The 13,648-nt window shown below is 37.3% G+C and overlaps 1 protein-coding gene across 8 annotated transcripts in view; it reads right to left on the reverse strand.

Moving 5' to 3' along the window:
• The window catches only part of KLHL13 (kelch like family member 13), a 90,589-nt gene that overhangs the window by 49,455 nt on the left and 27,486 nt on the right, over window positions 1-13,648 (reverse strand). Inside the window, exon 2 of one of the 8 annotated variants that reach the window (XM_076346888.1) lies at window positions 9,760-9,835. The exons of the other annotated variants lie outside the window; for them this stretch is intronic. Within the exon in view, the coding sequence (XP_076203003.1) occupies window positions 9,760-9,809 (50 nt within the window). The 5' untranslated portion in view covers window positions 9,810-9,835. The remainder of the gene's footprint in view (window positions 1-9,759; window positions 9,836-13,648) is intronic. 8 annotated transcript variants of the gene reach the window in all.

Here is a 13,648-nt window from a genome sequence, read left to right on the forward strand (position 1 = left end):
CATGTGAAAGGCTTACGCAACAAAAAGTTCAGTTTCAAATTTATCGCTAATATTAGTATTTCCCCTAGTCAGTGTAAAAAAAAGTACAATTTCTCTACACTAGAAAAGGAGTTTTAAGTCTGCATTCCAACTAAATGCCAAGAGAACAGGTGGAATTAGTACCGAAGCTGGAACAGCTGAATGGCCACAGGGGACAACGGGAGTCTTGTACTAAACCCCCACACTTTAAATTTTTTCTTTTTTTTTTTTTTTTTGCCTATAAGCCAGAGGCAATCAGGAATCAACTCCTCCCATGTGACAAAGGTAGGTGTAGTCCAAAGACTTCTTCCCAAAAGACAACGTGAGGGAACTCCCTTGTTTGTTTGGGTCTTTTTTGCACACACTTTCCACTACAGCTTCTAAACACTTAACATTGGTACACCTATAAATCTGCATGTGGTTAGAGTTGCTACAGCATAAACCTATAATTTATAAGTTACCATATAATAATTTCTTCTTGCATAGCAGCAGCTAACCTGAAGAGCTTAAAACAGGCAGGAATTGGTCTCATTTTGCAAATTGGTAAAGCAAAATATCTAAACAATGTGTTCATGGGAAACCAGGATTCTGTAAAACAGCTCAGGAAAGAATTCCACTGCACATGATGGACAACCCCTTCTTTCCATCCTGCACTTCAGTTAAACTACTTCCAACTTCAAAAACTTTAGATATAAAAGCCAGCATGAATCCCACCAAAGTTTTCACATTTTGAAAAAGAGCAGAATGAGTATACCTTTAAGTAGCTCCCTTAAATATTTAAGGGCTAAACTGATCCAGCTTTCCTTAGATCAAAATTTGACCAACAGCTTTAAAATAAGCTTCGTAGTATCCTGTGTATTTCTTGCAATCAGAACACTTTTAGGAAAATCAGTTATGCCACCTTCTGGTGTTCAATAGAACTGCTCTACCAGACAAATACTCATTTTCATAAATTTCCATTTTAAATGGGAAAAAACCAGCATAACCAGAAAACGCACCTCACATAGGACACCGATGCAAAATATGGCTTTTTTTTTTTTTTTAAGCTTCGGTTGATTTGTACATTATCATTAGCTTGGACTAGCTTGTGCCCAGCCTTAAAAGTTCCTAAGCCTGTACTATCTGCTGACAAACACATCATTCCCCCATGTCACCTGGTTTGAAATATGAGCCATTCTGCTCTTTGCCCCATCTCACCAGCTATAGCAATGGAACTGGAAAGGGCAGAGAGTGAAAAGGATGAGCAAACTTGTGAAATGGCTTCTGTACAAGGAACAATTTGTAGATTGGACTTGACAGCATGGAAGGCAGATAGGCAAGAATACATTAAGAGTCTATAGTGTCACAAAAAGCACGGTAAAGGTGAACAGGGAGTCATTATTCACCAGCTCTCCAACACAGAGAGAAAGCTTCAAATGAAACTAGCAGATGTCTGGTAAAAAAAAAAAACGAGGAAACTTCTTCACGTAATATGCTTCAGCTATCACACGATCAGCTTTTCAGTAACCATTTCTTATTACTACAGATTCACAGAAGCAAGTGTGAAAAATAATAAAAAAAAGTGGTTTGTACTGAGAGGCATGGTAAAGTCACATACAAGGCCAGCAATCAAACTTCTTCACCTTACCTCCCACTACCAAAGCATCGTTAATATTATAGTAGGACAAATGTATGGATACGTAAGAACAACCATAAACACTCTTCCTTCTGTATTATACCTGGATCTATGCAACGTAATCTGTACAGTTAAGCACATAAGGAAGGATGAATTTAAGCTATGACTCCATTTCAAGAAATTTTTGATTGCTTCAAGCTAAGCCTTCAATATAAAACTGTTTCTAGACATCAAAGTTCCGCAGACAATTTCTCAGGCAGAAAAACCAGTGCATCTTCAGTAAAGAAAGAAGGTATGGAATTAGGTATGAAATAACATTAAAAAGGAGTATGTGGATAACTGACTCCAAGTGTGTCAAGTCTGATGCTCCACTGTTTCTTACAAGACATACGTATCTACCGATTCTCCAACCTTAGTCAAACTTTGACCTACAAATTAGGTATTGCTGGCCATAATTTTCCACTGTAACTTTGAACTACACAAGTTTAATTACATGAATTTAAAATGTAATTAGGAAGTTTGGTGTAGGTATCAGACAAACCCAAGACCATGCTCAGGTACTTATGCACAAGTAGCAGAACCAACACAAGACAGCTGAAATACAAGGACATCTATAAGCGTCCCCACTTGCTCATGACACCTTCCCACAAGCCTCTGCATATTCTTTCAGCTATATATATATTCAGCTCTTTGCAGTATGTCTCATTGTATAATCATTTTCTGATCTCTAAACAAAGCAACTCTTATGTTAAGCAAAGCTTTGCTCTAACGTGTTCTTACAATTAAGGTTTTTGTATTCATTCTTAAATTCAGCATTTTGGTTTCTGGAGATGCTGTAATTATCATTTTGCCCACACAAGGCAGAATAATAATATGCAGAAGGGTATACACACTTCATGAGAAGTACAAAACATTACTTTCATCACAAACAGCACCAGAAGTCATGCTGCAACACCACTTTATTTGCCTGAAAGATTTTCCAAGAGCCTCAGAAATAACTAATGTAACACCACAGTTGCACAATAATACCTCAGAAGAATCATGATAGTAACTCAGACCAGGCATAATGTGACTGCAGCCACCTGAACAAAGTCTTGCTGCATATTGCACAAAGCATTGCTGGGAAAATGCAATGCTATCATCCCACATAATGAAGTGTTACAATAATCAAATAAAAAAAAAAAAAAGTCAAGCACTGACATCAGTCATGCCTGAACTGTTCCTGCCTGCCCATGTATTTACAGACATCTATAACTGCCACTGAATAGATTTTTGCAGCTTAGCAAACCTTAAACTGAAAGCAATGTTGGTGTCTAGCAATGCAAAAGCAATCTCAAATGAACTCAGTACTTTCATGACACTAAAATCCTTGAAAGCTGAAGCTTTTGAGACTTTTGAATAGCATATACTGGAAACATGAAAAGACGACAAGATTAATTCTGGGGGCACCTGGGAAATCTCTGCTGAGCCAGCCATACGCTACTCCAAATCCAAAAGCACAGGATACAGCAGTCAGATTAGGAAGGGAGGAAGGCAGGGCAATAAACCAGATATTTATTCAATAGGGTCAGTACTGAAGTTGAAGCAAAATTCAGTTGGTAGCTTGAGATAAGATGAACATTTGCCACAAGAGTCTCTGTAAACACTGAAATAAAAACTGTCCAGTGAAAAATAAACCTACGCAGGGAAACCAACAGTTACAGCAAGTACTGGACCACAGGAGTTTTACATAAACGCTATTACAGAAGAGTGTTCTTTCTTTAGTGCTTCTCATCAAATTTCTGCAAACTTATGTTCTGGCTCATATCCTGAATCAAGCAACAACATGCACAAACATACCTTTTTCTGTTTGATTCTTTAACTGAAGTAGAAACATAAGCAAACTACCAATACCTTGCTGCACAAAAAGCAGCTGCTGGGGAGAATTTTTTTTTTTTTTTTTTTTTTTTTTAAAAAACCATGACAAAATTTTGCTGGGTCCTGAAATGCATCTTCTGGGATTTGGGGGGGAGGTGGGGGGGTAGGGAGGGGAACAATGGCAATACTCAATTTAAGCACAAAATACTGATTTATTAAAAAGACCTCTTTGAAGACTACCAGGGATGTTAAATAATTACATTCAATAAAGAGTTAAGACATTTTTCAGGATTCTTAGTTGTATCAAGCACCTCAATGTAAAATAACTAAATTCTAGTATTTGCAGATAAGCAGCCTATTTAAGATTATCTTTTATCAACACCCCAGAACAATGCACAAGGCACAGTGTGACTAAGCTTTTACTTCATTGCTGTAATCTGATGAAAGCATACAGAATCCAAAGGGCACATATTCCATTGTTAAAAGTAAAATTAAGTACAATTACTGAGCCTTAGCTTTCAGTTGTTGAATGCACATAATAAATTCTTTTTAACAGCATATTTCAGTAATGTGATTCAGTTCATTTACCCTCCTTCTCCCTCCCTTTTCTCCCAAGTTCTGCATTGTAAATGGTCTTATAACCCAGTACGTTAACTGTCCAGAGAACAAGGCCATTCCTGTTCTTAAACAACACTCCTCATTACTCCTAAACCATGCATAGCAGGCAGATGGCTAGTCTAACTTCGGATCAAGCCAGCATGCATCACGTAATTACTTCTCATCAGCCAACATCTTTGTCACACCCCACTAAACAGCAGCAATGAAAAGGATGTCCGGTTTACAATGACAGACCAGTGATGTTCTAGCAAAGCCCCTGAGCAAAACCCAAGACAGACTACTATGTATTTTACTATATGGGCCAGCTCTAATTATCTGAAAACAGAACTGAACAGTCACATTGGTGCTCTAATTACTGGGGAGACAGAACAAGAGAGGAGAAAATCTCACTGTGAGAGCAAAGAGGAACCCAGACAATAGCCAAAGATGCTGCTCTAGCCAGGAGAGAACAGCTTTACAAAGCCTGCAAACTCCTCTGCTTCAGTTCTCATGTTCTGCTTTACTCCCACATTGCTGACTCACTCAAGTCACGTCGATCCACATTTAAGCAACTCCAAAACACAGTTTTGCTATCCTTGTCCAGCTCAGGTACTGAGGAACTTGCTGACTTGTTGATACATGACCTCTATGCTCTTGGGACAACAGAAGTAAATTGAGAGCATCTGAAGATTTAACACATTCACTTCAAATTAAGTTTCCTTCCAGATCCTTGGCTGATACACCTCCACCTACCTGGTTGTCAGCTTTGATTCAGCTAGCCTGTAACAGGTGAGCTGGAGCAGAAGAATGAAACTGGAAGTCTGGAATTTGGAACAGGGCAGTTGCATGCTGAAAACATTTGGAATCCAATGTGATGGAGCTGGATGTGATAACGTAGCTTAGGAAGATGGAAGGAGATTATCAAGATGCTCAGGTTTCAGAAGTGTCATAGGAAGGTCAGGCATAAATATACACACAATATTGTAATGAGGCAGAATAGTAGTAGTTATAGCTGAAGGTTTTCTATGACAGACATACTTCTACATTTTAACAGCGCACTGTTATCTTCAGTTGTTAAATTTACTATTACCTGCAGGAATCATACCGATATCTGGATTTCAGATTTCAGTATGCATCTATTTATGGGACTGGTACTCACCAGGCTGTAGAAGAACACACTGTGAAAAACTGAGTTGTTTCCCTCAACAGCCTTCACTGGTCCTGCAGGATACTTCTATAATACCTCTGAAGATCATGTGAAAACTTCATAGTTACTTCAACTTTCACTGTCCAGGGCAGGACACTAATGCAAATATAACCTAGCACTTCTCATTTTTACAAGATATCCTTAACAGCATTAGCAAGCTTGAAGTGCAGCTCATTAAAACAAATCAGTTTCAGATGCAAAACCTACTGATCTCCCCATACAGTGAACACCCAAGCAAGACTGGGTATCTTGTTTTTCCAGTATAGTCTCCACCACTGTGCAATTATTTGCTAAGATATGCCCGATTTTGCATCCGAGTGAACTCAAACCTGAATCACAGACACATCCCAGATGTCCAAAGACAATGGAATCATCAGAAATGTATTGCCGAGCTGCACGCATGAACATACACATGCAGAACACTTCTAGCATTAAAGAAATGGAATATACAAGTGGGGGTTTTTTGGATTGGTTGGGTTTTATAATGCAAGTTTTTTTGGTGTTCAGGTGTGGGGGGTTTTTCCCTTCAAGTAAGGTACCAATATACACATCCTTCAGTTGTTTTGGGGTTGGTTTTTTTTGTTTGTTTGGTTTTAAATATAGGAAGTACCAACAAACTATTTAGCACCCACAAAGAAAGGTATACTTCCCTTTTCAAAATGAGGTGACTTCTTTTCTTATCAGCAAAATGAAATAAAACCAATCAGATGCACCCACAGAAAAGTTTTATGTTTTCTTCCCCTTCCCTTTATAAATAAAGAACAATGTAATTCTTCTATATTTGTGAGGACATTGATTATAGCTGAATGTTAGCACCAAAAGTATTTTCTGGGAGTAAGGAATTTAAAGATAGCGTTGTTGCTTTTCAAGATGACAACTTTTATTTCAAAAGTGTTTATTTAGATGATCAGCTGCTAGCTAAGGCAGATTAAGCTGCATATTAAAATGATTCACTTTTTAAAAAGGAGTTCAAGTTTTTGAATGTTCTGTGCATTATCAATTTAAGAACTATGCCAATCCGTACCCAAAGTGATATGCCCAGTTTAAATATAGGGTCACAATGGATAAATCATGTGCAGAAAAACAAATCCCATACTCCCTCAAAAGGGAGAACTCTATACACACTATTTGAGTAGATTATTTTAGATTTAGGACTATAAAGCACCTTACCATAAGCATAAAGTCACTTTGGATAAAGTCTCTCTTTTTAACTTGATGCATTCAGATAAACACCAAACCGAGCAGGAAAACAATAACTCATAACACTACACCCGCCACTTGCCATCAAGAGAACAGTTACAACCAACCAATACACATCCACCCAAGAGACAGAAGACAGGGATATGGAAACAAAAAGGAACATGTCAACCAGCATGAGACTACATTACACTGCTAACAACATGTCACCAGTTGGAAAACTTTCCAGAGTTGTATCTTTTCGGCAAAAACTGCTCATGCAGTATTGAACACAGCACAAACCAGCCAGATTTTCCAAGCAGCTAGCCTGGTTTGCAAGCTTACCCATCCCATTAAAAGCAGCAGCCTTGCTTACTTCAGAGAGAAAATAAACTATTTTAGATCCACACCTATTTGCTGCCCACATCAAGATCAAGTTGCCAACATTTCATGTGTCAAAGGCACTGTATTACAAACAATATACTAAAACTACATTTGGACAGATGTTAGGATCCAGAAGCCATGTATAGAAGGAGTTTAATTGCAACTAACCCAGAAACATACCTGAACCAAAACTAAAAACCAGCTTTTAAATATGCAAGAGGGTGTTACTACTTTGAACCGCCATTCCTTTCTTCATGCAAAAAACTTTTAAGTTAATCCTGCCATTCATCAAGCCTGCACATAAATTTCTAGTCATACAAGAGCAACTTTTGCTTTTTTATCAAATACTCCATCATCACAAAGAAAACATTACTTTTACCTAGTCAATATTGGCAAAACCTCCAGAGATTTTATTTACGTGCAAGTCAACACTAAAGCTGTGAGTTTTTACTTTATTAATCCTTAAGTCATTTGGAGTGGTTGGTTAAAAAAGAGTAATTTGGAAAGCTAAAAGCATTTATTGGAGAAACAAACTTTTGACTGAAGAGGTTAATTCTTACACTGAGGTTAAGAAATCATTTCCTCCTAAACAAGCACAAACACCGTCAGACACACCATACTGAGACCAGATGTGACCAACACAAGTGTCCAATAAATAAGAAACTTGTCATCTCCTTAAAAAAAATCCACTGGATTTTTTCCAGTTCTTTATTTTCTAACTTTAGCCCTTACATGAATATATTCAAAAGGCTTTATATGAAAATGCCAACATTCCCATTTCAAATGAAAACATACTTGTTCTAAAATATTCGAGCGCACATGCCTAAGAATGAAGGATGTAATGCATGGACCTAATGAGAAGGAGAGAAAACACAGGTAACATCACTGCTATGGACAGAGAGAGGCATGACTGCTAAATAAAATCAAGTACAACAGAATAACTAGAGGGATGGAGTAAAGAGGTACTGTTTGGGATTACTAGAGACTGGAAGCTTTTGAAGATGGAGAGAACACATATATCATAACTCTGCTCTAAGGAAAGCTTTTATAACTTTTTTTCTTCAAGTTTCACAGCATTATTCATTAAGCAGCCATTCTTCATGCTAAGCAGAAATGTGACTGACCAAAACACTGCTAAAAGGCTGTATGCATTCACTGAGTGACAGCAGTATACAAGAATTTCACTCATATAGAAGTCTGAAGAGTGAAACTTGAGACTGAATATGCTCAAGTCGCCATAAACGCATCCAGCGGACAAAAGGCACTTGTGTGCCTGTTTTGGGGGAAAGAAAAAAAAAAAGGCAGAAAATCTGTTGCTTCTAATCCAAGATCAAACATGTAGTAAAACCCCCCCCAGAAGCAGAGAGCAGCATACTGATGAGTTTGATCATTCTTCAAGAATGATTTCGCTACTGCCAAAACATAACTTCAATAATTTAAACTCTTGTCCCATGAATTATCTCTTTAGACTGAGATCAAAGTATGCAAGATGAGAAACCACAGAAACAGCTCTATTAGATTTCTTTAGTCTAAACTTGCTAAAAAATAAGGTTGCTTAATGTCAATACAACCTTTGGAACAGAAATAATTGAGCATTTATTCTTAAGAAGAATGCTCAAAACAGTTCTTTAAATATATTAATCTAGTTAAATGAAAGGTTTAAATGTCATTAACAATCAAAATGAAGAATGTGGAAGTCTTAAATGGCATTAACAGAAAATTGCTAGCCATGAATGATGCCATTTGATGCAGCAATATTTTCAACCGCCTACAAGGGAAAACAAATCCTACCAACACTGTTTCCCTACTGAAACACTCTTATTCATGCTGCTATATTTCATATAGCAGTGCAGAAAAGCACTCAAGAGATCCCTGTCACGTCCTGAGGAGGGAAAAAAAAATTAAATCAAAACTAACATTCTTGGCACGATGAAGCTCCTTTACAAAGGACTGCCAGAAATTTTTGTACCAGCAGCTATTTCATTAGAAACTTAAGGCATCTAAGCTTATGTTTTCTTTTTCATTTAAGCATGAAGTTCCTAATTCAACTACAAAAAGCATGAAAACTAACAAAGATATAGCGTACATCTTAAAAGATTTTCTACAAAAAGATACTGCACTAGAAACTTACTGATTTTTCTAGTTTATTTGAAAGAATGAAACCAGTCACTCCAACAAATTAATTGGATCAGACAAAACTACCATAACAGGTGTGCAAAGCACAGCATAAGAAAAATGTAAACAATTTTATAGCTTCCTGAAATCAGGTTCAGTTAGTTAAAACATAATTGTTCCTTTATTAAGAGCTTTATTTCAAGAAAGGAAGACACTGAAATAAGGTTGCTGGAATTTCTTCTGGGACAAGGTGATCATCTCTACTCTTGCCCTGAATCTATGGGTTTTCTTTCTAAAAAAAGAATAAGCACAAAAAGATTAAATAGCAGGTAGCGTGTAATCAAGATAGACAGAATGGCCGATTTCGGTACATTAAGATAGAAATCCCTTTCCAGCCATATCAGGAATGTTTTTAGCACACTGAAAGATTTTATAAGTAACTGTTATTGCCTCCTTGTTCTAAAATTGGTCTTTGGATACCTAAAAGCAGATGCAAGGGCAGCTGGATCAACTAAATCAGAAAACCCCACAGAAATCTTGGATTACAGAACCATTAAGACTAAAGCTGGGGGTTTTTTCTGCTTTGTTTGAAAGTCAGGTAGTCCATTATTTGAGGAACAAATTAGCTTACAACTCACTAACTAGGTCCTTTCATTTCTTAAAGTCATTTGCTAATTAGCTCTTCCAGAATTCCTCAATTTTCCAGATGGGGAAAAAAGCCTTCCAAAGCTGCCATCCTGAAAAAAAACCCACTGACACTTCTGCAGGAATTCAGGCACTTGCAACATACCTGTCATGAAGCACTGCTGACACCTCCCCTCTGAGCACAGAATGATCCATACATACCACCCAGGTTAGTAACACCCCTGTTGACCAAAGGAGATAAAATGTAGTATGTAATTTTAGGTGACAGTAGCCACACTGAAGTATGCTTAACATGGTAGAACACATGAAGTTGCAGCAAATAGCTGCCAAAGATCTGTGGAGTCCATCTTTTGTTTTTTTATAAGAAAATTAGGGTTTTTGTTTGAAGAAATAAAAATGAGTCACAGAAGGCCACAAAGCAGATGAGCCACATTCTAAAATCTATTCAGGCACAACAGTATCTGCGTGCTGTCCATCTCCATAATACCTTTTGAGGTTTTTACAGAAATACGTCAAGGCTATCAATAGCAGAAGAAAGAAAACTGACTCAAGAATAAATTCTTCTGATGATAAAAAAGGAAAAAAAATATAACAATATAAGCAGTGCCAATCTCAATGAAAAGCCTTTATCCCAATATTCCCCAAACCTAGCGCACACACACTCCTTCTGCATGCATTTACTATCAGTACTGCTCAGCTGTGTTGCCTGTATTTCTGCTACTCCCTTGACTACCATAAACTTCAATTAGTCTTCTTTTTGCTTGCAAAGACAGGATCTAATCTAGGATGCTAATTCTAATTAACTTGTCCTGTATTCATGTGGGCTTTACGAACACAAGAACATCTAGGAGGAAACATAACTATAGCATTCCCTTTCAATGCAAGGACCAAAGCTTCGGTGCACCAAAGCTTTGCTGCTCCTCAGCTGTTAAAAGTCTGAACAGAAATGATAGCAGACTTGGGCCTAATTTGAAGCACAAACAGTAAATGAAATGAGAAAATTGAATTGTTCGCTTATTATTTACTCACTCATCTTTGTTCAGCTTTGAGAAGAAAAGGTTGAGAGGGATCTAATCAGAGGTTTCCAATACCTAAAATGTAGTTGTAGAGAAGATGGAGGTACTCTCTTCACAAGGATGCACTTACTTTTTTCCTTTTTTCTTCATTAAAAGTCTTTCTTGAAAGTGTGTTACGAACTGAATTACTTTCCAATGAAAATCAACATTAAGTCACTTTTGTCACCACAAGGCATTCCAGACAATGAAAATATTCTGTATTAAAAAAATAAAAATCACTGAACTTTACTAGTTGTTCTCTTTGCCAACAAAGCATCAAGAATGAAAATGAAATTCAAAAGTTGAACTAGGTCTTCAGACATTTTAATATTATGAAGCCTTGGGTGATTGTGACAATATTTATATCAAAATAATCTTTTCATTTCTTCTTTTCTACCCACATACTACTTCGAGTCTTTGGACAGATCTACATTTATGCTTTTCATCTTGCCTGCAGTACAGCATCGTTAGAGATATGCCATTTTGCCTGACTGGTAATTTGTTTGCTGGGGGGAGTAAAGAAAGAGCAGTTTGTTTGCAGGATCTTTTCCCTTGGCAAGAGATTGAAGATACAGGATACACAAAGGGTGCTGTTTCTCTAAAGAACTTACACATTCAGGCTAGCAAGAGCCTTAAACAAATGCAGTTACATTGATGAATGACTTATCAATTTATGTCATCAAATCAATTAGGATAAACTGTGAAAAAAGCCATCTTTCACAAGTGTATGCTGCCTGTATAAAGAGTTACTGTCAAATATACATTTTTTTTTTCCAGAACTATTTCTCCAACATCTTCAAGATGCAACCTTTGCTCCCTCGTTATCTACTTGGGTAAAATCCATCTTTCACAAAATGACATTATTCTGGTTTCAGAAAAGCTCCACATTTCTTAAACCTTTGAAACTTCTGAAATGTCTTCCTGCCTTATCCTTCAGCCATGTTAATTTACTACAGAGCATCCACCCATTACTCCTGCTTCTCTCACCACATTGAGTATGAAAAGATGCTTTCTAATGCCCTTCAGGGCTCAGCTTTGTTGTTTTTGCAATGTCTGTTCCCCTTAATTAGATCAACCTTTGGCAAACCATCTAACAAGCACCTCTGTTTTCTCATGTGACCCCTTACGCACAAAGGTGCCTTAAAAAAAAGAAGTGGTAAGTTCTCCTTCAAAACAACCACCAAGTCAGCAATGACACATGGCACTTGACAATGGTCAGTGCTGATACATTGCACCTACTTCTTCTTAGTCACTTGGTTTGATTTTCTATAGATCCCCATCCGCACCTGCTCTCTTTTTGCACTCCCAAGTTATAAGCACTTTGGATGAAAGATGTTTTGTTTTACCTTTGTATACCAGCATTGCTTGTCACGTGAGTATTCAAACTCAATAAATCACTTAAGGAGAGTTTCTGCAAACTAGATACTGAGCTGTACTTTTCAAAGCATTTTCACATACACACAAAATTGAGTAAAAGCATAGGATCATTAAATTGAAAAGAATAAGAGATCCAAACTTGTTGCAGAATCAGTCATTCATCTAGATGAAGTAAAAAATGAGAAATCTGCTTTATAGGAAAGTTCATAAATTTCTTCAATTTTTAAATTTTTATTTTTTAATTTAAAACACGAGACTGCATCCAGTAAGGTAGACTATCCGTAAGCCTTTGCAGCAAGAACCAGGAACTCAAGGTTGACATAGCACAGATAAACATTACAAGTGCAAGTAAGCAGCAATTGTTAAGGTAGCACTTTGCCTCTTGCAAGCCCAGTACAAAAAGCTGATTATCTCTGCTCAAAAGCCACCGAAACTAAACATGGCAAGAGAAGCAAGCTAATTGCCAAGAACTCTGCTAGCACGGTAACAGCGGAGACTCAGGCCTTTACATCAGAGGCTTTTCTGATCCAGCTGCAAACACCCAAATGCAACATCTGTTGAGTCAGGGTTGCTTAGGAGCAAGTGTTAAAGAGGGCATCGGACAAACATTTTAAAAAAGATTACACATTGATTTTTCTCTTTAATTGAAAAGACACTACGACAATGTTCCTTACTACGTTTTTTTAAAAAAATAAACCAACATACTGTTTCCAAATCTATTCAGTTTTGGCTCCTTGAAGCAAAAGCAAGAGATCATTGTTAGAAACAAAAGTTGTGTGAAACTGCCCAAAGTCTAAAATTTAAGGAAGCTTCTGTTACTAAAAAACCACACTGCATACTGCACACAGGAGTTCATTAAGATTCAGCAGTAGGCATATACTGGATCAGTTCAAACTTCCTGAAATGCCATTTACAAGCACTGTAATTTCAGGTAAGCCGCATATACTAAAAAGGAAGTGAGACTTTAATAGAACCGGATCCACTACACTGAACTCCATAATACAAAACCATATTTAAAATCAGTGCAAGTAATTCTTGTTTTATGTAAACCATTCTACTGCAAAACTAGCTTGTACAGCACACAACAGAGTACTATTAAAGCAATATAAACATCTGGCTTGTGAAAATACACTCTAACACCCTGGATGCAAGCTGGCAATGGAAATATTACCAATCTGCAAGGTATAAAGCTCCAGAAGATCTACTGCCTTGCCCTCATCATCCTAAAACATGTCCCAAAACAGTCCAGGATACCTGCAACAAATCAGAATCCAAACTGTTTCACTGCATAGCTACAGCAACCTTTAATAAGACATTGTACAGGCAGCAAAATAAGCCTCTAGAGCTGTTACACGGGGAAAGAAAAACCTTTATACAGTCTTAATTCAATCAAAGCTATAATCTCAAAACCATTCAGCAATTTCAACCTCTGCATAGCATTTGCAGGAGCACAATCACGCTTCTGTGCTCCCAAGCTAAAACAGGATAAGTTCATTGCCTAAGTACACTGGCATCTGTGACCTAACGGATCTTGGCTCTCAAGTCAATCCGTGTTTTGGCAGTTACGGGCTTCCTAATTTGAACTCTAAGAGTGACAAGTCT

This window comes from Aptenodytes patagonicus, chromosome 9 (genome assembly GCF_965638725.1).
Source record: "Aptenodytes patagonicus chromosome 9, bAptPat1.pri.cur, whole genome shotgun sequence".
Classification (NCBI taxonomy): Eukaryota; Metazoa; Chordata; class Aves; order Sphenisciformes; family Spheniscidae; genus Aptenodytes; species Aptenodytes patagonicus.